Here is a 20,392-nt window from a genome sequence, read left to right as displayed (position 1 = left end):
AGGAGCTGCCAGCCAGCCAGGATCCGCCGGAGCCAGCCAGCCAGGATCTGCCCCTCAGTCCGGAGCTGCCGTCCCTCAGTCCGGTGCTGCCCCTTGTCCCGGTGCTGCCCCTCAATCCGGAGCTGCCGTCCTTCAGTTCGGAGCTGCCGTCCTTCAGTTCGGAGCTGCCGTCCTTCAGTCCGGAGCTGCCCCTTATCCCGGTGCTGCCCCTTATCCCGGTGCTGCCCCTTATTCCGGTGCTGCCCCTTATCCCGGTGCTGCCCCTTATCCCGGTGCTGGTCATTATCTCGGTGTTGCCCCTTAAATTAAGTGGGTGGAATAGGAGGGTGGTCATTCGGAGGGGGATACGGAAGCTGGGATTGACTATGGTGGGGTGGGGACCTCGCCCAGAGCCTGAGCCACCACCGTGGTCAGATGCCCACCCAGACCCTCCCCTAGACTTTTGGTGGTGCGTCCGGAGTACGCACCTTGAGGGGGGGGGGTTATGTCACGTTCCTGACCTGTTTTCTGTTGTTTTTGTATGTGTTAGTCGGTCAGGGCGTGAGTGTGGGTGGGCATTCTATGTTATGTGTTTCTATGTTGGTTAATGGGTGACCTGATATGGTTCTCAATTAGAGGCAGGTGGTTTTCATCTCCTCTGATTGAGAACCATATTAAGGTAGGTGGTTTCACATTGTTTGTTGTGGGTGGTTGTTTCCTGTGTCTGTGTCTGTATGCACCACACGGGACTGTTTCGTGTTTTCGTTCGTTTGTTGTAGTCTGTTCCTGTTTCATGCGTTCTTGTGTTTCGTGTTTTCGTTCGTTTGTTGTAGTCTGTTCCTGTTTCATGCGTTCTTCGGTTTTATGTAAGTTCTTATGTTCAGGTCAGTCTACGTCGTTTGTTGTTTTGTATCAATTCAAGAGTTTTTCGTCTTCGTCTGGTTTTGTTAAATAAATTACTATGTCCTATCACAACGCTGCGCCTTGGTCCAATCTCTCACCACAAGACGACCGTTACAAATGTCAACTACATTAGACAGGGCATTGTGTATCTTAGTATAAGGCCAGGTAACAAACGTCTGCTGTCTGTGAGAAACAAAGTATTACTGTAAATAGGTCTATAACACAGTGCACTGTAATAATGGTTGATATAGAACATTCTTAAATATCACTACTCAGCTCCAGCCAAACTGTTCATGTCCAAGACCATCAATTGTTCTATCCTTGAAGTCCAACAGATTTTCAACAACGTTCCAAGTCACTCTTACATCAAAACAGGACTGTGTTCTTCTTCTATCATGCCTGTTATTTAGCAAAGGCCTACAGTGTATTGTCTTGCCAGTGGACACCGCAAGGTTCCCAGTGTGCCTCCTCATCCTTCTTCATTATGTTGCTATAGAGCTGTGCAGTACAGGCAGCTATTAGCCTGTTATGTCTTTCTGGAACACTTGATATTGTTTATTACCCTCGTTCTTTATCCCCCTTTAAATTGCCTTCAGAGCACAACTTGTTCAGGCCAATGACTAAGGGCAGGGCCTTGCCAGATCCTCTTGATGAGCGGGGAAGAGATCCTTTAATGTCCCTGACTTGGAGTCAGTGTTTAACATTCCTGCGGCAGACGCAATTTCAGAGCATGTTTAAAAGCCATGAGCCGTCAATGGTGTAGGACAGCAGGATAGCAGGCGTGATCTCACTGATCTAATGGAGAGAGACTCCCCCTGTCCTGTCCTGAGCATTCAGAGTCCAGACACACACAAGCTGTCATGCTGTGTACATACGTACAGTACACAGAACTCCAGATTTTTTTGGGGTTGGTGGTAAATATACAGGAAATGACTTTGTGATTGGAGCATATGTTGCTGTCAGTGTAATTAGTTTAGTGGTTCTCTGAACCAGTTCTCTCGCTCTCGCTCGCTCAGCTTCATAGAGGGCTGTTGAGGGATGAGGCATATTTGGGTCTCCTTGGAACAGTGGCTTTCATCCTCTTAGGTGGTCCTCGTTGATTGTAATCGGCCAGTAGAGGATGTCAGGATGGAATGAACCAGACCCTCTGGACTGCAGCTCTCCTCTCCACTGTCTCAGCACACAGCCATGCATGATTAAATGCAATATTCTTTTCTGCTTTTTTCCATCCTCCCTGTTTCTTGTTTCTTCCCATCTTTCCCTCCCTCCCATTCGCTGTCCTCCCTCTTTTCCTCTCTGTGATTCTCCCTCCATCAATCCTCTCTCTCTCTCTCTCTCTCTCTCTCTCTCTCTCTCTCTCTCTCTCTCTCTCTCTCTCTCTCTCTCTCTCTCTCTCTCTCTCTCTCTCTCTCTCTCTCTCTCTCTCTCTCTCTCTCTCTCTCTCTCTCTCTCTCTCTCTCTCTCTCTCTCTCTCTCTCTCTCTCTCTCTCTCTCGCTCTCTCTCTCTCTCTCTCTCTCGCTCTCTCTCTCGCTCTCTCTCTCGCTCTCTCTCGCTCTAGGGAGTCATGTGAGTTGGAGGATGCTGCCAGCCTGGCCTCCTCGTACCCGTCCTCTCACACAGAGAATGGCACTGTTTCCACAGAGACTCGCAGCAGCAGCCGACCCAGCTCCAAAAGCACTTTAGAGGAGAACGCCTATGAGGACATAGTGGGTAAGCATGGTGCTGTGTCTGGATACCTGAGGATAACACAGCCTGACCTGCAACACTTACTGATGCATTGTAATTCAGTGAATAACCAGGATTGTTGAAAGCCAAACTCTGTTAGTGACTGCTGATGCAAGCAGTAATTCCAAAATCCTTTCACACACTTGGTAAATTTCTAGAGAGGTCTGATTGTTGGCCACTCTCTCATATCCTCACACTCTCAGCTGCCAAGTAGACTGGATTGTCTTTATTCTGAAGGATGGCCTGAAGATGTGCTGCTTTCTGGTTTCACCATCAACTCCTAATTGTTATGGACTGATAACAAGTATTTCTTTATATGCTATAAACTCTGTGTGTCTGTCTCCAGACAATGGTTATATGTGGGAGCCAGAAACAACAGATGGGTTATATAATGCTAGCTGGCCTTCCCCTGGTTAAAAGGAATTTGACAGGTGTACATTTATACCCCATCTGCTTTCTATTGGACAATCCCAATTAGCTGACTGAAAAACTCAGGGCTTTTCAAAAATCAATCATAGATTTATACTTCATATTCCTGCTTTATGTTTATTCAGCCCTGTATGGTTATGTAAAGAAAATTGATCATCACTCACTCTTCATTATCACTCACTCTTCATTATCTTGAGACAAAGAATGGCATTCCGCTGTTTACTGGATTATATTGTAAGATAACTCTGTGGCTTGGGAAAATGTCAACTTGATATGCCTCAGCTAAAAGCCCAGACCTAGCACTAAAGCTAATTTCACATAAACCAAGTGTTTGACAGTCTCACAATGAATTGTTTTCACAAAATTGGGGGAATATCTATCCTCCAACAAGGACTTTTGACCTCTTGATAGTTTTAGTAACATGGAAAATTACAATATAAGCAAGACCAACTATACATTCTCTGTATTGAGGGTGACAAAGTACAAATGTATGCCAAATTCCTTTCCAGTAGTAAACGTCCTGAGGACTGTGGACAGTGAAAAGGCTGGTTCTCCTGAGGTGCTTCATGTGGCAGCGATGTCTGTCACGTCTCGCCCGGCCATTCTCGGCCCCTCCACTATAAATCTACTTCCTGCTCATCAGGCTTGAATGTGAGACCCAGTAAAAGAATGGGGGCTGACATGTTTTTAGTTGGAAATTAGAGATTGAGTGTTGGTTGATATATGTTTGTAGCCTTTGAGCATTTTATTTTGTAAGCACATGGGTCAAATTAAGACTGTGATGGCCATATTTCTCCCTCATACATGGTTGACTCTCTTCCTCTATTCGTCCTCTATGGCGTTTTATTCAGTCTCTGAAGATGACCATTGGTTCCAGGCAGAGCATGAATCGGTGGCCGCGAGGGGACCCGGGGGACTTTCATGCGTACCCCAACAAAGAGTCCATTGTTCGCCGGCCGAACACCTCGAGTATGGGATCGGCGATGCGGTCGAAGGCATTTTGGCTGAATGATGATTAGTTACAGAGAAATACATTGCCTCTGTGAGCTGTCCCTCCCAAGTAATCCTGGCTGCTCCAGTCTGAAATAGGCCTAGCTGGCTCTGATCACAGCATGGAATGGCGGTCTCCACCACCGCTAAGCAGCGGTTTACAGGTCAGATGTTCCGTTGGAGGCAGCAGCCACAGCAGTGGGAGATAAGCCATGTTCTAGTCCCTCTCCGCTCGTATTTCAACGTGTAGCAGCCCAGACACTTTGGACTCAGACACACACAGCCCTTCTCGAAGCATTTAATCAACTATGTGAGGAGATCATAGCTGTCTGAGGCAGTAGCCCACTGACAATGAGTACATCAAATAAAGATTCTTCTCAAAATAAAATAAAATTTGCTACATGCGCTGGATACTACTGGTGTAGACATTACTGTGAAATCCTTGCTTACGGGCCCTTCCCATCATTTCAGAATAATAAAAAATAGTAACACGAGGTATAAAATAAACTACACAAGAATGGAGTTATATACAGGGAGTACGAGTACCAGATCAATGTGCAGAGGTATGTGGTATTTGAGGTAGATATGTACATGAAGGCAGGGTAAAGTGACTAGTCATCATGATAGATGATAATAATAAGACTAAAATATAGAACAGAGTAGCAGCAGCATATGATGAGTGTAAAAGTGTCCAACCACTTCCGTATTCAGGGCATCACTGGTACTTCCTGTTTGAGATTTTGTTTGTAAACAGGAAGCAGGAAAATGGAGTCATGGTCAGCTTTGCCAAAGGGAGGATGAGGGAGGGCCTTGTTTGCATTTCTGTTGGTAGAACAAAAGTGGTCTATGGTTTTAGTGCCATTAGTGGCACAGGAGACATGTTGGTAGAAGTGAGGTAGGACGGTTTTAATTCTCCACCCGACCACTTGTTTGTTTATGGCTCCATACAGCTGAGTGCCAGAGTGGTGTTGGTTTGTGGAGGGATGTAGACAACTGTGATAATTACAGATGAGAACTCTTGGTAGATAAAAGGGTCTGTAGCTTACCATGAGGTATTCTATATCAGGTGAGCAAAAGCTAGAGATTTCCTTCACACTGGAAACAGCACACCAGTTGTTATTTATGAAAAAAACACACTCCTCCTTTCAACTTCCCCGAAGCTGCCGTCCGATCCTGCCACTACATGGAGAATCCACTGAGTACTACGTGCATATCGTCATCATCCAGCCATGTTTCATGAAGTCATATTGCAGCTTTTCAAGTCTCTCTGATTAGATACTCTCGAATGAATTCTTGAGTGACTGGACATTTGCCAATATTCACTGGCTTCTCATTCTGAAGCAAGTGAAGTCAGTCTGAAGTCAGTGTTTCTTATGTCTAATTGGCAACTGTCAAAATGTACTTGGAGAAGATCAGTCATCTGCCACCTGTGTTATGATGAAATTCATGATTCATTATGGTGTTATGGTATAAATGGTTATATTATGACAAGCTATAGTTTGATTGGCGTAGTGCCACTGGGAATAGGTTTCCTGTCTGGTGAATCAGGATCTGTACACAAGTGACTCAGTAGTAATGGATTATGCCTGCGTCATCAACCCCAAGCTGAACTGAGTCTCTCTAACCTCATTATGTCAACAGTGGTGGTGGTGAGGTAAAATGGCCTCCCTGGCCTGTCTGTCTGAGCCAGATTATCTCTGCTCTAACACTGCATGGGAATCTGCTGACTGGAATAATGATGCTTTGTTTTGTCTCTGTAATCATACATTTCACATAGATTTATGAATTGCTGATGAATACAGTATGGCATTTCTCTTTAATTTACAGTTGAAGTTCTCTGAAGGATGTACACTGTACAGTTACAGCATGGTTTGTGGTGCCACCAAACGTTTAGACAGATCTCAAGCCCGTTTTGGTCCCCTGAACATCTCTGTTTATTACATGAATGACTGGTGCCACTGTAGCAGCCACTCGTTGGCGAGGGACATTCTGTCCATAGCCCTTTTATGGGGTAATCCCATCCTGACATTGTGTAGATAGTCTGTCCTCTGTCTCGCTCTAGAGAGAGCCTATTGTGTCAACAGATGCCGAGTCACAGTGTGGGTGCAGCCAGGTCAGGAGTGGTGTGTGTGTGTGTGTGTGTGTGTGTGTGTGTGTGTGTGTGTGTGTGTGTGTTTGGATGTGAGTAACCACAGCAGTTGATTAGTACCTTCCAGTGCGTCAGAAGCCATGGAGACATATCATCATCCCAGCAGGCTGTCATTACTGTGCTTCAGTTGATTGGGGTCCAGAGCACTGAGACATCAGTCAGTCCAGCCCTAGAGCTGGGCCATACAGATAAATATCCATGTCGCGATAAATTGCCTGAATTGATGTGATAACGATAAATATATCAATAGTTTATAACATTAATGTGCACCACAGTATATTTTTTCATATTACCCTTAAAACTACTATTACTGGCCTCCCGGGTGGCACAGTGGTCTAAGGCACTGCATCGCAGCGCTAGCTGTGCCACCAGAGATTCTGGGTTCGAGCCCAGGCTCTGTCGCAGCCGGCCGCGACCGGGAGGTCCATGGGGCGACGCACAATTGGCCCAGCGTCGTTCGGGTTAGGGAGGGTTTGGAAGGCAGGGATATCCTTGTCTCATAGCGCACTAGCCACTCCTGTGGCGGGCCGGGCGCAGTGCACGCTGACCAGGTTGCCTGGTGTACGGTGTTTCCTCCGACACATTGGTGCGGCTGGCTTCCGGGTTGGATGTGCATTGTGTCAAGGTTGGGTTTCGGAGGACGCATGGCTCTCGACCTTCGCCTCTCCCGAGTCCGTACGGGAGTTGCAGCGATGAGACAAGACTGTAACTACTACCAATTGGATACCACGAAATTGGGGAGAAAAAAGGGGTAAACCCCCCCCCCCCCTCCCCTCCCCATACATTTTCAGTATGACATGGCAGAATGCTCTGATGATCTCACTAAGATGGTTCATAAATAGGCAATAAATTATGAACCCCTTTTAACAAAACAGATACCTTTAACAGATACATTTAGCACAGTTTAACGTTGGCCTTCAAGGTGTTCCTCCGTTTATAGGATTCTCTTCCATCATTGAGATGCTGAAGTGTAGATTTAGTGTAGTCTCTTTTAACAGACACTAGCTCTGTTGTAGGACTCATTCTCGTCTTTCACTGCAAGTCTTTTCCATCATGCCTTTCGACACCATCTGGCTCTGTTTTCCTTTTTAGTGCAGTTCCTTCTTTTTCTCACAACCTTTTCAGACCCAGCTGAAATGCTATTCTCAGAGCACGTCTGGATGGACATGGGCAGGGGTGTTATACAAGTTTTTATACACGCTGGCTGGCCTTTTTCCAAGTGACATCAGTGAAAGCAGTGCTGTGTGAGATTCCCGTCAGTGTGCAGTGGGAAAACCCAAAACTCTTTGTGCAACACCTCTGAAATGTTGAGTGAACATTTCTACATCAACAGTCACATTGCAAGGATGTGAGAATGAAGTTCAGTGATACCTGAGAGGAGGAGGAAGAGGAGGAGGATGTCCCGCTCCTCTCCTCCCCTTCTCCTCCCGCAGCAGACAGCCTGCATACTCCGGCCGTGACTCACCACTAGCAGCCCAGTGTCCGGGAGTCTCGGCACAGTGCAGTCGGTCAGGGGCCGCCGGGGCCCTGGGCCAACAGTAACTGTTTAAAGAGACAGTACATTTGGGCATTGTAGCAGCCAGCTGAGAGTGACCTTTAACCTGGCCCCTGCATGACTTATTTGATCTGAGCTACACCACGGGGAGCCTCTCTCCTGCCCCCCAACTCCCTCTCCTGCCCCCCGTCATCTCACACAGACTCTGGCCTGAAGCCCCTGTGGCTTTGTCTTGTCTAGTCAAATACCTTCCTTCTCCCTGAACCTTAACAGATCCTTCTGAACAGCTGCTGCTGTTATCTTAGACCTTAATCTGTTTTCTTAATGTTGTCACACAGAGAAGGAGAACCCGTACGAGGACGTGGACCTGAAGAGGAGGAGTTTGGGTCGGAAGAACCGCTTGGTACCAGAAAGCAACCGGACCTGGACCTCCCAGAAACTCAACTCACCTCCTCAGGTAACCCAGCTAGCTAGCAGAACTGAGGTATTTTCCAACGGTAAAATTCTCCCTCAGACTAGAGTTAGATCTCTGAAACCTGGACAGGATCCTCCAGTAATCATGTTTCACAGCTAGATTTCTCATTATTTGCGCTACAGAAGCCTTTTGATGTGTTGAAACCTGGTGGAGTTCCAGTAAAATACTGTCAGTCTGCCTGGAAATGTAGGTTTGGCTCTGCTGCTTTAATATGGATGGGCACTGTCTCGTCGTAGGAAAGACGATTTAGAATTTCCTGGGAATGTTCAGCCGGGAATGAGGTCACTGTGCAGTGAGGAAAATATATTGTATTATTGGGTACGGTTACTTATTGTCATGACAAAAACCTCAGTCAATCCCAGACCAAACCAGGATCCATTGCTTCATCCTATGGGCCCTGGTCAGAAATAGTTCACTATAAAGGGAATAGGTTGCCATCTGGGACACTGCCTCAGTATTGTCCTCTCTCTCCCCCTCCACAGCTGCCCTCTCAGCCCAGTAGTCAGTCCCTGCGCCTCTCTGGTCCCACAGACAAGAAGAGTCACCGTGCGTCCCACCTGTCCAAGCGACACAGCCATGATGACATGCTGCTGCTGCCGCCCCAGCTGGGGGTCTCTCCCTCCCCCTGCTGCCTGCTGGATGACAGCCTGAGCAGCGCCAGCGACACCCTGGCCTCCCGTAGGCACCGGAGGATCCCCAAGGTACAATATAAAACACTCCAGGCTGTAGGAATGAACCTGTTCTCTCCATGAGGATCTCCTCAAGGACTATTCTATTCTTGCAAGCCATGTATCTACGGGGCCATGCATCTACCTGAAAGGCAAAATGAAGATGGATTTGCTATAGACTATACAAATGTCATTATTTTGAATAATTCCTAAATGCACTGTGACGGAAACTCTTTGCTGTTTCTGTTCATACTCTGTTTTAAACACAAGCCATATCCCAGGGATAGTTCTGGACATGCAGAGAGAGAGAGCACTGAGAAGGATTTTCGGAGGATCTCGGCCTCCTCCCACGCACTAAATGGAGCCAACTTTGAAGAGTTTCACCACAGGAGATCAGATAGTCCTCTACTGTAGGTTGTACACACACTGAGCTTCCCCTTTCCTCTCACTGTTTACAGATGGTCCAGAGAATCAACTCCATTTACTCTACCAAGAGAGGGAAGAAAAGGCTGAAGAAGCTGTCCTTGTCTAATATTGAGACGGCATCTCTGAGAGGTACATAGGGGCTCCTCCCTTCCTTCTCTCCATCCACTGTCTGGATTAGGGAGTAAATATTTGTGTCTCCCCCACCCACATAGTGTCCCAGTCATCTCATCTCTATGGCATAAACACACAGTTGTAGAGTTGACCCCTGACCCTAAACAAACCTTTCTCTCTCCGATCCGTTTACAGATGACAACAGCGAGAGTGAGAGCGACTCTGATGACAGGTTCAAAGGTGAGAGGTCACAGTATGCAGTTGAAGCTCAGTCCCTGGAGAACAATGGTGCACTTGGTCTATAGCTGTCTGTTTCTGCACAGACAGAGGATTTGTCCCACTCACAGCAGATACAACAAGCGCACGTCTCTGTTTTGACAAGTCAGTGTTTGGAGCGAGACATCGATCAAGTGACTTGTGACCAAAGGGACCACAGAAATGTAACTGAAAGGCAAAATGAAGATGTCATGGATGTGCTATAGACTATACAACTGTCATTCTTTCATATAAATACTAAATGCACTATGTTCGAATTCGTTGCTGATTCTGTTCATACTCTGTTTTAAACACAAGCCATCTGTGATGACAGTTATGGTGAACTATAAGGTTTGTATTTCTCTCTAATCTGTGTTTAGGTTGTTATGTGTTGGACTGTGTGAGGATAAACATGTGTGAGTATAGAGGTTTAATCAGTGTGTTGAAACCCAGCTAACGTTTTAAATCCGGTTAATTTTTGGTTCCCAGAATGTTTTTGCAGGTTAGAGATAACAATCATTTAACCTCCATTTGTTTGGTTTTCAAAGCATTTTGTGATAAAAAAAAAAAATATCATCCCAGGAACATCCTGGCAACTTTTCAGGGGGAAGTTCCTTGAATGTTTGATTTCCTTTTACATCGTAACATGGTTTTGGAAACATCATGCTTGACTAAATATGTTCCAATAATGTTTGGAGAACATTCTCTCATTATGTTCTCTCTCAACCTAAAGGGAATCCAATGGTAACATTTCATTAGTTATGGGAATGTGTCTTGTTAGCTGGGAAGTGGATGTTGGACTGTAAGTTCTTTGTCAGACTGCATGGTTTGTAGTGCATTATTAGCTGTGAGTGCTGTCAGTTGTGTGTAGTACACAGTGTTTGGGATATGCATTTTGTCGATACAACCCTGTACTGAAGGTTGAACTGTCCATATCCCTCTCTCTTCTCTCCCCAGCCCACACCCAGAGGCTGCTGAAGCTGCAGTCAATGCTGCGGAGGGCCCCTAGCTACCGCACACTGGAGCTGCAGCTGATTGAGTGGCAGGAGAGGGAGCTGTTTGAGTACTTTGTGGTGGTGTCCCTCAAGAAAAAGCCCACCAAGAACTCCTTCTCTCCCGAAGTCACCTACCAGTTCCCCAAGGTAAGGGAACAACCAAACTGTATTCTGGCCCCTCGAGTCCCTTGGTCATGGGTCAGACAGCAGTGTCAAGTCCCTTAAGTGAGAGAGAGGATTTAAACAGGAAGGGGTCCTGGTAGATAACTGTTTCTTCTGAGACATTACTGAGACATACAGAACAATATTGATTTCGGCAGTCAAAAACGTCAGTGTTATTTCATCTACTTTTAGTAGCCATTATGGCCACTTTAGTCCAGCACATACAGTTCCTTCAGAAAGTATTCGTACCTCTTGACTTATTCCACATTTTGTTCTGTTACAGCCTGAATTCATAAGTATTTTTTTTATGTCTCCCCCATCTACACACAATACCCCATAATGACAAAGTGAAAACATGTTTTTAGAAATATTTGCACATAAAAAAAAAAGGAAATACATAAATATCTAATTTACATAAGTATTCATACCCCTGAGTCAATACATGTTATAATCACCTTTGGCAGCGATTACAGAGTCTTTATGGGTAAGTCTACCAAGAGCTTTACACACCTGGATTGTACAATATTTGCATATTATTCTTTTTTAAATTCTTCAAGCTCTGTCAAGTTGGTTGTTGATCATTTCTAGCCATTTTCAAGTCTTGCCATATATTTACAAGACAATTTAAGTCAAAACTGTAACTAAGCCACTCAGGAACATTCAATGTTGTCTTGGTTAGCAACTCCAGTGTATATTTGGTCTTGTGTTTTAGGTTATTGTCCTGCTGAAAGGTGAATTTGTCTCCCAGTATCTGTTGGAAAGCAGACTGAACCAGGTTTTCCTCTAGGATTTTACCTGTGCTTAGTTCTATTTCATTTATTTTTATTAAAAAAACCCTGTGTAGTCCTTGCTGATGATAACTATATCCATAACATGATGCAACCACCATGCTTGAAAATATGAAGAGTGGTACTCAGTGATGTGTTGTGTTGGATTTGCACCAAACATAACATTTTGTATTCAGGACATGAAGTTAATTTCTTTGTCACATTTTTTGCAGTTTTTCTTCAGTGCCTTATTCTAAAACATACATCCTGTTTGTAATATTTTTATTCTGTAAAGGCTTCCTTATTTTCATTCTGTCATTTAAGTTAGTATTTAGGAGTAACTACAATGTTGTTGATTCTCCTATCACAGCCATTAAACTCTGTAACTGTTTTAAAGTCACCATTGGCCTCATGGCGAAATCCCTGAGTCGTTTCCTTCCTCTCCGGCAACTGAGTTAGGAAGGACTGTAGTGACTGGGTGTATTGATACACCATCCAAAGCGTAATTAATAACTTCACCATGCACAAAGGGATGTTTAATGTCTGTTTAATTTTTTACCCATCTACCAATTGGTGCCCTTCTTTTCGAGGCATTGGAAAACATCCCTGGTTTTGTGGTTGAATCTGTGTTTGAAATTCACTGTTCGACTGAAGGACCTTACAATTATCTGTATGTGTGTAGGTACAGAGATGAGGAAGTCATTCAAAAATTATGTTAAACACTATTTTTGTCCATGCAACTTTATGTGAGTTGTTAAGCACATTTTTACTCATGAACTTGTTTAGGCTTGCCATAACGAAGGGGTTGAATATTTATTGACTCAAGACATTTCAGCTTCTAATTTAAAATTTATTTGTAAACATTTCAAAAAATATAATTCCACTTTGACATTATGGGTATTGTGTGTAGGCCAGTGACACAAAATCTGAATGTAATCCATTTTAAATTCAGGCTGTAACACAACAAAATGTGGAATAAGTCAAGGGGTGTGAATACTTTCTGAAGGCACTGTAGATGCAGATATTGCTGAAGAGTAGGGCCATGGCCGTAACATACGGGTTGAGGGAGTTTTGGGAGTTTATTGACAGTAAGTGGTGTAACCAGGAAACGGTTTCTATGGTAGTTAAGTGTTTACTTACTCAAAGATCTCTTTTTAAGTTATTTAAGATTTGCTTCAGTGATAGAATCCCCTGGGAGATATCGGTATGTTGGTTCTCTGCCAGAGAAAAGCCTGACCCAATGACGTCGGGGGGGAGAGGGGGTAGAGAGGGAGGTTGGGGGTGATAAGGGGAGGAGGCACTGACCCTGTGTGGGAGAATGCTTAGGCTGGTCATTTATTCTTACTGTAGGGGACGTTTTTGGGGACCCTGTAAAGAGGACAGACTCAGTAGACTGTAAGCGTCTGGGTCTGTTTCTGACTGAGACGTTTCCTGTTCCTTTCTCGTCTCGTCTCACAGCTAGAGAGGCCCACCAAGCTGATGAGGGAGGCAGAGCAGAGACTCAAAGCCATCCCCCAGTTCTGCTTTCCAGATGCTAAGGACTGGACCCCAGTGTCTGAATACAGCAGGTACAGTACAGATTACTATACAACCCCACTGCATCACAGAGGAAAGCTCACCACCACACTGTTGGCCTATTAGTCCCATTCCTTGCCTGAACCAGATGGGTACTAATCAGTTGTGATGCACAAGTGTTCCATATATAGATTAAGGTTAAAAAACGAACAAATCGATAGTATGATTAGACGTGTAAATATCAACGAGTAAAATTAGGAAGAAAACACAAAGATGTAATGCCATTATCTTCATGAAATCCTGGTAGACTCTTACTCTCACTCCTGCTCCTGACAACGTGGGTCCCTAAAACAGTCTTCTCTCTCCGCCACAGAGACTGTGCTACTTCACCAACCCTAACGTGTGAATGAGATCCAACACTATGTTTCCTTTGATCACTGTTCAATCTGTATGCTGGTTTGACTATAACAGAGACTGTGTGTGTGTGTGTGTGTGTGTGTGTGTGTGTTTCGGTACAGTGAGACCTTCTCGTTCATGTTGACTGGAGAGGATGGCAGCAGGAGGTTTGGGTACTGCAGGCGACTGCTGGTAAGCAAGCCACCATTAATTCACTGGTCCCTGTTCTGTTCACACCCTGCTGAGCCAGCCCTGTTTGTTTTGACAAGGTTTTTTTCTTTCCTGTGGGACCATTGAGGTGTTATTGCATCACCAAGCTGGGTGTGAATAGGAGAGAAAGTAAATAAAGTGAATTTTAATGTCCGTATGTAACAAAGCTTGGTTGTTTTTGCCTTTCAAAACGGTCGGGATGAATCCTAGTAAAACTGGACTCCTTCTGTTTCATGAGAGTTTCTCAGGAGAAGAATGCCGAAAAACATCATGAAATGTCTAAGTTTGTCATTGTAGAGCACAACCCGCCTGTAAGGGTTTCTAGTCATTTGATGTTTTATGACGAGCCCACATTTGGCTTGAGTTCAGAAAGTATGGATGTGTGGGATGTTGTGCTTGCTGTGATTTGTTTTTAATGTCACTGTTATGCCCAAGAATGTGTACATTCACAAAGTGTGTATGTTTTGTAGGGTTTGTCAGTGTGTTTTAATAGCCTACTGTATTTGTGTGTCACGTAGACCGAGATGGGGGCCATTCTTAAACTCAGTTCTGACTGTTACTTGACTGTATTGAGCTCAGTAGTTGCTGACATTAAGTAGCTGTAGATCAGACGACTCCTGATGCTGTGAGAGAGGTGAGTTTCCTCCTCTCCGGTAACCCAGCTCCTTCCTTCCCTGGTGGAAGTCTAAGGAGTTGGCATGAACAACACATTCCTAAGGACTTTAACCAAGTTCCACATGCTTGATTTAATCATCCATTTGAAGAAAGCAGAGGAGAAAATTGCATACCTAATATGGACAAGTGGATTTCGGGATTTCTTTATATGTATGCACGTGTTAATTAGTGCGTATGTGTGTGTGTGTGTGTGTGTGTTAGATGGATAGATCCAGGAGGCCTGGTTGGTTCCAGAGTAGACTGGTCTGTGATTGTTTAGTGTGGAGGGTATGGGGGATTATTAACTGTGTAGAGACTGCAGCACCTGTGTTTAGTTTACAATGGGAAGCCTCAGTCTCTCCAGATTAAATATGTCCACCTCCAGCAACTGAAAGACCAGATTTATAAATATTTCTTCAACCACAGCCGATTGTGAACTAACCTGGTACTTTCTCTGAATAAAAGCAAGTACATCACATAGCTTTGGTCAAATTAAGCTGTTGGCTTTATCATGTTTGTGTGTATGGTAGTGTTTCAATATATTCTCATTGATGTTGCATTATAAACCTAACCAAGTATCTTATCTTAGTATCTATTGCCACATTACTGTCTGCGTTACCTTACAAGCCTCTCTTCCCCAGTGACTGACGAGACTCTTAATTTGTGCCCCTGTTCTAGCCGAGTGGGAAAGGGCCTCGCCTTCCTGAGGTGTACTGCGTCATCAGCCGACTGGGCTGTTTCCACCTGTTCTCCAAGGTGAGTTCATGCTTACACATAAACACACACACACACACACCCTAGTGTAGCCGTCGTCGCGGTTACCTGTCTCTGAGCCGAGCCGAGGCCACTGTTCCCAGGAATGAACTAGTTGAGGCTGTGCCAGCATTTCCACTCAAAGGCATCCTGTCCAGCATAAACATTATTTTCAGCTTTTCTCTCTCTCTGATTTCCCAGTTAAATTGTTTCCTTCACTTGTTCCTGAGTCGAGCTAACATGAAACAGAATGCTCATTGTGTTTAAGTACTCATGCCTTATCTGCCTCCTCATGAATCCTCTATGAACAGTGTTTTTGAAGTAAATAAGGCCTGTGTTAAGAGAAAAAATTAAGAGGTAGTAGACATATCTAATGAATGAAAATAACTTTTTATTACTGTGTAGTGAGTACTAAAATGTGCCAAAAAACTCAGTTAGTTTAATTTCATATTCATTTAAGGGCAAAAAGATGCATAAATACAATAGATTGTTTCTGTCTTGTGACAGCACAGGCACCTCAACAGTGAGGGTGGAACAGCTCTCATACAGGTGGGGGTGTAGGTTTCAGAAGGCACCATTTTGAGGGCTTGAGACCTGCGTAGGTGAGAGAGGAAATGTTTTCCACGGAGTTTGAAGTGCTTTTCTAGTTAAGGCGAGAAAGATGGGAGTGTTTGATTTCACCGGGAACAGAGGGTGTGTGGGGAGTGGAGGGGATATCATATGACTCTGAATGTGAGTATGTCTCTCTCCAACAAACTTTCCAGACAGTAGTAGGCAGGTCTGACACAGACAGACACATGGGCATATTGGGTGGGATTTTTCTTTGCTATTTTCCATATATATCAGACAGCCACAGATTGAAATTCATACTGTATTTGTCAAAAGGGGCAAAGGTAGCCTGGTTCCAGACAATAGCAAGAGCTTTCCTTCAGACAGCAACACGCTACCATTTCCATTCCATCAACACTGGCCATATTGACAGAATGTACTTGGTCTAGGTCTATTACTAGACTCTCAATCTACATCACAAGTGAAACATTATTTCCTCTTTAGTGCACTACTTTTGACCACGGTCCTATATAGGGAATTTGGGACTTTCTGTTTGAAATATTGAGTGTTGTGTCTGCAGTGTGGTCTAACTCTCAACCCCCTGTCCTGTGCTGTGTGGTCTAACTCTCAACCCCCTGTCCTGTGCTGTGTGGTCTAACTCTCAACCCCCTGTCCTGTGCAGTGTGGTCTAACTCTCAACCCCCTGTCCTGTGCTGTGTGGTCTAACTCTCAACCCCCTGTCCTGTGCAGTGTGGTCTAACTCTCAACCTCCTGTCCTGTGCTGTGTGGTCTAACTCTCAACCTCCTGTGCTGTGTGGTCTAACTCTCAACCCCCTGTCCTGTGCTGTGTGGTCTAACTCTCAACCCCCTGTCCTGTGCAGTGTGGTCTAACTCTCAACCTCCTGTCCTGTGCAGTGTGGTCTAACTCTCAACCCCCTGTCTTGTGCAGTGTGGTCTAACTCTCAACCCCCTGTCCTGTGCTGTGTGGTCTAACTCTCAACCCGCTGTCCTGTGCTGTGTGGTCTAACTCTCAACCTCCTGTCCTGTGCAGTGTGGTCTAACTCTCAACCTCCTGTCCTGTGCTGTGTGGTCTAACTCTCAACCTCCTGTCCTGTGCAGTGTGGTCTAACTCTCAACCCGCTGTCCTGTGCAGTGTGGTCTAACTCTCAACCTCCTGTCCTGTTCTGTGTGGTCTAACTCTCAACCTCCTGTCCTGTGCTGTGTGGTCTAACTCTCAACCTCCTGTCCTGTGCTGTGTGGTCTAACTCTCAACCTCCTGTCCTGTGCAGTGTGGTCTAACTCTCAACCTCCTGTCCTGTGCTGTGTGGTCTAACTCTCAACCCCCTGTCCTGTGCAGTGTGGTCTAACTCTCAACCTCCTGTCCTGTGCTGTGTGGTCTAACTCTCAACCTCCTGTGCTGTGTGGTCTAACTCTCAACCCGCTGTCCTGTGCAGTGTGGTGTAACTCTCAACCCGCTGTCCTGTGCAGTGTGGTCTAACTCTCAACCCGCTGTCCTGTGCAGTGTGGTCTAACTCTCAACCCGCTCCTGTGCTGTGTGGTCTAACTCTCAGCCTTCTGTCCTGTGCTGTGTGGTCTAACTCTCAACCTCCTGTGCTGTGTGGTCTAACTCTCAACCTCCTGTCCTGTGCAGTGTGGTCTAACTCTCAACCCCCTGTCCTGTGCTGTGTGGTCTAACTCTCAACCTCCTGTCCTGTGCAGTGTGGTCTAACTCTCAACCCCCTGTCCTGTGCTGTGTGGTCTAACTCTCAACCCCCTGTCCTGTGCTGTGTGGTCTAACTCTCAACCTCCTGTCCTGTGCTGTGTGGTCTAACTCTCAACCTCCTGTCCTGTGCAGTGTGGTCTAACTCTCAACCTCCTGTCCTGTGCTGTGTGGTCTAACTCTCAACCTCCTGTCCTGTGCAGTGTGGTCTAACTCTCAACCCGCTGTCCTGTGCAGTGTGGTCTAACTCTCAACCTCCTGTCCTGTTCTGTGTGGTCTAACTCTCAACCTCCTGTCCTGTGCTGTGTGGTCTAACTCTCAACCTCCTGTCCTGTGCTGTGTGGTCTAACTCTCAACCTCCTGTCCTGTGCAGTGTGGTCTAACTCTCAACCTCCTGTCCTGTGCTGTGTGGTCTAACTCTCAACCCCCTGTCCTGTGCAGTGTGGTCTAACTCTCAACCTCCTGTCCTGTGCTGTGTGGTCTAACTCTCAACCTCCTGTGCTGTGTGGTCTAACTCTCAACCCCCTGTCCTGTGCTGTGTGGTCTAACTCTCAACCCCCTGTCCTGTGCAGTGTGGTCTAACTCTCAACCTCCTGTCCTGTGCAGTGTGGTCTAACTCTCAACCCCCTGTCCTGTGCTGTGTGGTCTAACTCTCAACCCGCTGTCCTGTGCTGTGTGGTCTAACTCTCAACCTCCTGTCCTGTGCAGTGTGGTCTAACTCTCAACCTCCTGTCCTGTGCTGTGTGGTCTAACTCTCAACCTCCTGTCCTGTGCAGTGTGGTCTAACTCTCAACCCGCTGTCCTGTGCAGTGTGGTCTAACTCTCAACCTCCTGTCCTGTGCTGTGTGGTCTAACTCTCAACCTCCTGTCCTGTGCTGTGTGGTCTAACTCTCAACCTCCTGTCCTGTGCTGTGTGGTCTAACTCTCAACCTCCTGTCCTGTGCTGTGTGGTCTAACTCTCAACCCGCTGTCCTGTGCAGTGTGGTGTAACTCTCAACCCGCTGTCCTGTGCAGTGTGGTCTAACTCTCAACCCGCTGTCCTGTGCAGTGTGGTCTAACTCTCAGCCTCCTGTGCTGTGTGGTCTAACTCTCAGCCTTCTGTCCTGTGCTGTGTGGTCTAACTCTCAACCTCCTGTCCTGTGCAGTGTGGTCTAACTCTCAACCCCCTGTCCTGTGCTGTGTGGTCTAACTCTCAACCCCCTGTCCTGTGCTGTGTGGTCTAACTCTCAACCTCCTGTCCTGTGCTGTGTGGTCTAACTCTCAACCCCCTGTCCTGTGCTGTGTGGTCTAACTCTCAACCTCCTGTCCTGTGCTGTGTGTAGATCCTGGATGAGGTGGAGAGGCGGAGGGGGATCTCTGCAGCCCTGGTCTACCCCTTCATGAGGAGTCTGATGGAGTCACCCTTCCCAGCGCCGGGGAAGACCATCAAAGTCAAGACCTTCCTTCCTGGAGCAGGGAATGAGGTTGGAGACACATCAGCCCTTGGTTGCTAAGGTTCCATCAAAGAAGGATGATGCATGAAGATAATGCGATGTATGCTTAATTGAGCATGACCTGTGACCTCTGTGAATGTATGACTGGTTGTGACCCAAGGTTTTGACCCCAGGTCGTGTTCTTCTCCCCAGGTCATTGAGCTGAGGCGGCCCATGGACTCCAGACTGGAGCATGTAGACTTTGACAGTCTCTTCAGCTGCCTGAGCGTGCGTCAGGTGGTGCAGGTCTTCGCCTCCCTGCTGCTGGAGCGCAGAGTCATCTTTGTGGCTGATAAACTCAGGTGAGCGTCAAGACTCTTATAGTTGGTATCCCTTCTAGTAATAAGTAAAGATGGAGAGAGAACTGAATCACCTTCTCATGGGAAGCTGTCCCTGACTAATGGTCATGCCCTGTTAGAGGCAGGCGGGGGTTGTTGAAACTTGTAGTTGTTAGATGATGGTTACTTGTGCCAAGTGAAATGCTCAATAATACCTTTAGATGCAGTGTTTTGTTAAGGTAGTTCTGAAACGCTAAGGGCTGTTGTCATTGTTAGATAATGATTGAAACTACAGTATTTACAGAGAAATCTAATACATAGAGCTCTCAACGCCTGCTCATATTGTAGTGTAAGGTTATCGCCTGACAAAGATCTTAACTCTCCAACATTAGGCTATAAATAGTGAAAATAGTTCCTAGAATACTTCATCCTTGTCACACATGGTGGCTAGGAGTGAGATCAATTGCTGTCTAGGATTACGGTGTATGTTAGCAATAATATCCCTTCTCAGTTATCACAGAATTTCACTGTCTTTTCTGCAGTGAATCCACCTACCCCATTACAATAACATCTGCCTTACATGAGAGGGATTTTATCTCATGCTCTTGTACATTTTCCCTTTTCTGTTTATGTTCACACAGAGGCCTGACTGTTTTTCTCAGACCCACATTGCTGAGCTCAGGGATCCTCTATCTGTATCTTTCTGGACATGTGGCTATACAGTACAGACTGACTATGATACCGTCATCATAACACTGTTTCACATGTCTTGGTGCATTTCCTCTCACAGGGATGACATATCCTGAACTTTAAAGAAGGACTAACTTCGAAGAGAGAATTTACATGTATAACAGTTCCAATAGTGGGGATTGCCCTGCCGCTCTGCCAGTGCACTCTGGCTCAACCTAACTGTTGATGGCAGATTGAATTCCTCAGTCGAGCTGCTTGCCATTCACCCAATCTGCACAGCAAATAGCAGCCTTCTACTGTGGGTTTGTCAGTTGGTGCTTAACGGGTTTAGCACGCGGGAACAGGGTTAGAGCTGTTAAATTAATCAGTGTAGCCATCTCAGACCGCACCTACCACTATGGCGTAATGAAACTCTCCCTGCATGGACTCACAACTGATGTGGTTCCAGAAGTGGGTCATCTCTCTGCCGGAGGCCACTGTCCAACCACGGCAGGCAGGGTGGGGTAGGGCCGATAACATGGAGCTAGGGGTCTCCAAGGAGCCAGAGTCCCACCAGGCAGGCACAGCAATCTGCCCCTAGCTATAGGACAGCACTCTGGGCTGAGGGGCTCTGTTAGAGGGGGGC

At 45.9% G+C, this 20,392-nt stretch overlaps 1 protein-coding gene across 5 annotated transcripts in view; it reads left to right on the top strand.

Moving 5' to 3' along the window:
- The window catches only part of LOC139563136 (DENN domain-containing protein 2B-like), a 78,408-nt gene that overhangs the window by 40,835 nt on the left and 17,181 nt on the right, over window positions 1-20,392 (top strand). For 3 of the 5 annotated variants that reach the window (XM_071381443.1, XM_071381442.1, XM_071381446.1), the window contains exons 4-15: window positions 2,442-2,593; window positions 8,010-8,128; window positions 8,629-8,847; window positions 9,273-9,369; window positions 9,547-9,591; window positions 9,987-10,022; window positions 10,564-10,748; window positions 12,989-13,098; window positions 13,564-13,633; window positions 14,984-15,061; window positions 18,650-18,790; window positions 18,953-19,101. In XM_071381443.1, the coding sequence (XP_071237544.1) occupies window positions 2,442-2,593; window positions 8,010-8,128; window positions 8,629-8,847; window positions 9,273-9,369; window positions 9,547-9,591; window positions 9,987-10,022; window positions 10,564-10,748; window positions 12,989-13,098; window positions 13,564-13,633; window positions 14,984-15,061; window positions 18,650-18,790; window positions 18,953-19,101 (1,401 nt within the window). The remainder of the gene's footprint in view (window positions 1-2,441; window positions 2,594-8,009; window positions 8,129-8,628; window positions 8,848-9,272; window positions 9,370-9,546; window positions 9,592-9,986; window positions 10,023-10,563; window positions 10,749-12,988; window positions 13,099-13,563; window positions 13,634-14,983; window positions 15,062-18,649; window positions 18,791-18,952; window positions 19,102-20,392) is intronic. The other 2 variants (XM_071381445.1, XM_071381444.1) reach the window with 1 other exon arrangement.

Source organism: Salvelinus alpinus, chromosome 33 (genome assembly GCF_045679555.1).
Source record: "Salvelinus alpinus chromosome 33, SLU_Salpinus.1, whole genome shotgun sequence".
NCBI lineage: Eukaryota > Metazoa > Chordata > Actinopteri > Salmoniformes > Salmonidae > Salvelinus > Salvelinus alpinus.
The sequence above is the reverse complement of the archived record's forward strand: the minus strand, read 5'-3'. Positions and strand labels throughout refer to the sequence as shown.